Raw genomic sequence first — 1,444 nt, forward strand, 5'->3', positions numbered from 1 at the left:
TTATTAGCTTTTTTTTTTTTTGAGAAACAAGTTAACAAACACACACACACCGGGGAATGGGGATGAACCTTTAATATCACACAACTCACAATACTCAAAAGCCGGTAACTCTTGAGTACTGTGTGAAGGCTTTAAAGGGGAACTCAAACTCACTCTTACTCGATGTGGGATTTACCCACGTTATTTTTCTTTTGAGAAACAAGTTAACAAACACACACACACCGGGGAATGGGGATGAACCTTTAATATCACACAACTCACAATACTCAAAAGCCGGTAACTCTTGAGTACTGTGTGAAGGCTTTAAAGAGGAACTCAAACTCGATGTGGGATTTACCCACGTTATTTTTCTTTTAATAACTCTAGAACAAAATAAATGACAGAAACGTTTTTATTTATTTATTGCAATGTAGAAACCCCCCATCAAACTTTGGACAAGTTAAATGCAAGAATCTCATCCAAAATTAAAGTTTAAAAACCGCTTTTTTAAATACAAGATCATCTCACCACCTCTCCTCACCCATATAAAAATACCCCTCACTCACTCTTGAAAACCATCTCAAAAACCTCAATCTAATCAGGAAAATAAGGAACCTCTAGCTAGTTGGTACTAGTTTTGCACCATGGCAAAGTTCAACAACATCTTCATTATGGTAGCTTTGATCTTAGCAAGTGGAGTCATGGCCTCACCTGCTCAAAAAAAGATAAGCCCACCAAAGCATGTACCAGGGTACCCCTTGCACTTGTTGCATTGCGCTAGGAGAGTAGAAGATGAGTGTGGGAAAGAAATATTCCTTGGAATGTTTGAGAAATTACCTGTATCTAGGAAATGTTGCCTACAGCTTATTAAGAAAATGGGAAAAACTTGTCACGATGATTTGGATAAGGCAATTGTTCACTTACCAGATTACTCATCAAGGGCATCCAAGGCAATTCCCAAGGGTAATCGAATATGGCATAAGTGTGCTTTGGTTGCTCGGCATATTTGACATGCTCTTTCTCCATCTAGTTAAATAGTAAATTTTCTATTTAGCAATTTTGTACCACATGAATGTTAACATTGAATAAATCTTCATCTTTTATCTTTGGAAAGTACTTAATTTTGCACCAATGATCTATAACCTCTATGTTGCTATTGAATTAAGTAAGTATACTCAATTATATATAGAAATAATTTGTCTCACAAATCTAAAATTGTGTTTCTTATTCAGTGGGATGAGGTTTCCATACGTACAATATTCTTGTGTATTGGATAGGGTATAAGGTCGACACATGACTATTTTTGAACACATGTAGTGCACGTGTCAATTCCAATACACAAGAACATTGGAGGTAAGGCAAATCTCTTTTCTTTTTACTTTTTTTTTTAAATTCTGAAGAACAATATAACACACAATAGGATTCAAGTCATTTCTTGTTTCCTGTTCACCTTTTCCCTCTAGTA

General features: G+C 35.7%; 1 protein-coding gene across 1 annotated transcript; it reads left to right on the forward strand.

The window, feature by feature from the left end:
• Positions 1 to 623: 623 nt before the first annotated feature.
• Positions 624 to 989, forward strand: LOC126727780 (protein DOWN-REGULATED IN DIF1 11-like). Its single transcript, XM_050433695.1, has one exon. The coding sequence runs from the start codon at positions 624 to 626 to the stop codon at positions 987 to 989; it is 366 nt and encodes a 121-aa protein (XP_050289652.1).
• The last annotated feature ends 455 nt before the right edge of the window (positions 990 to 1,444 follow it).

The sequence above is a fragment of the Quercus robur genome, chromosome 5 (assembly GCF_932294415.1).
Source record: "Quercus robur chromosome 5, dhQueRobu3.1, whole genome shotgun sequence".
NCBI classification, from domain to species: domain Eukaryota; kingdom Viridiplantae; phylum Streptophyta; class Magnoliopsida; order Fagales; family Fagaceae; genus Quercus; species Quercus robur.

Coding starts and splice junctions, on each gene's coding strand:
- LOC126727780 (XM_050433695.1), top strand. CDS start 624: ATGGCAAAGTTCAACAACATCTTCATTATGGTAGCTTTGATCTTAGCA.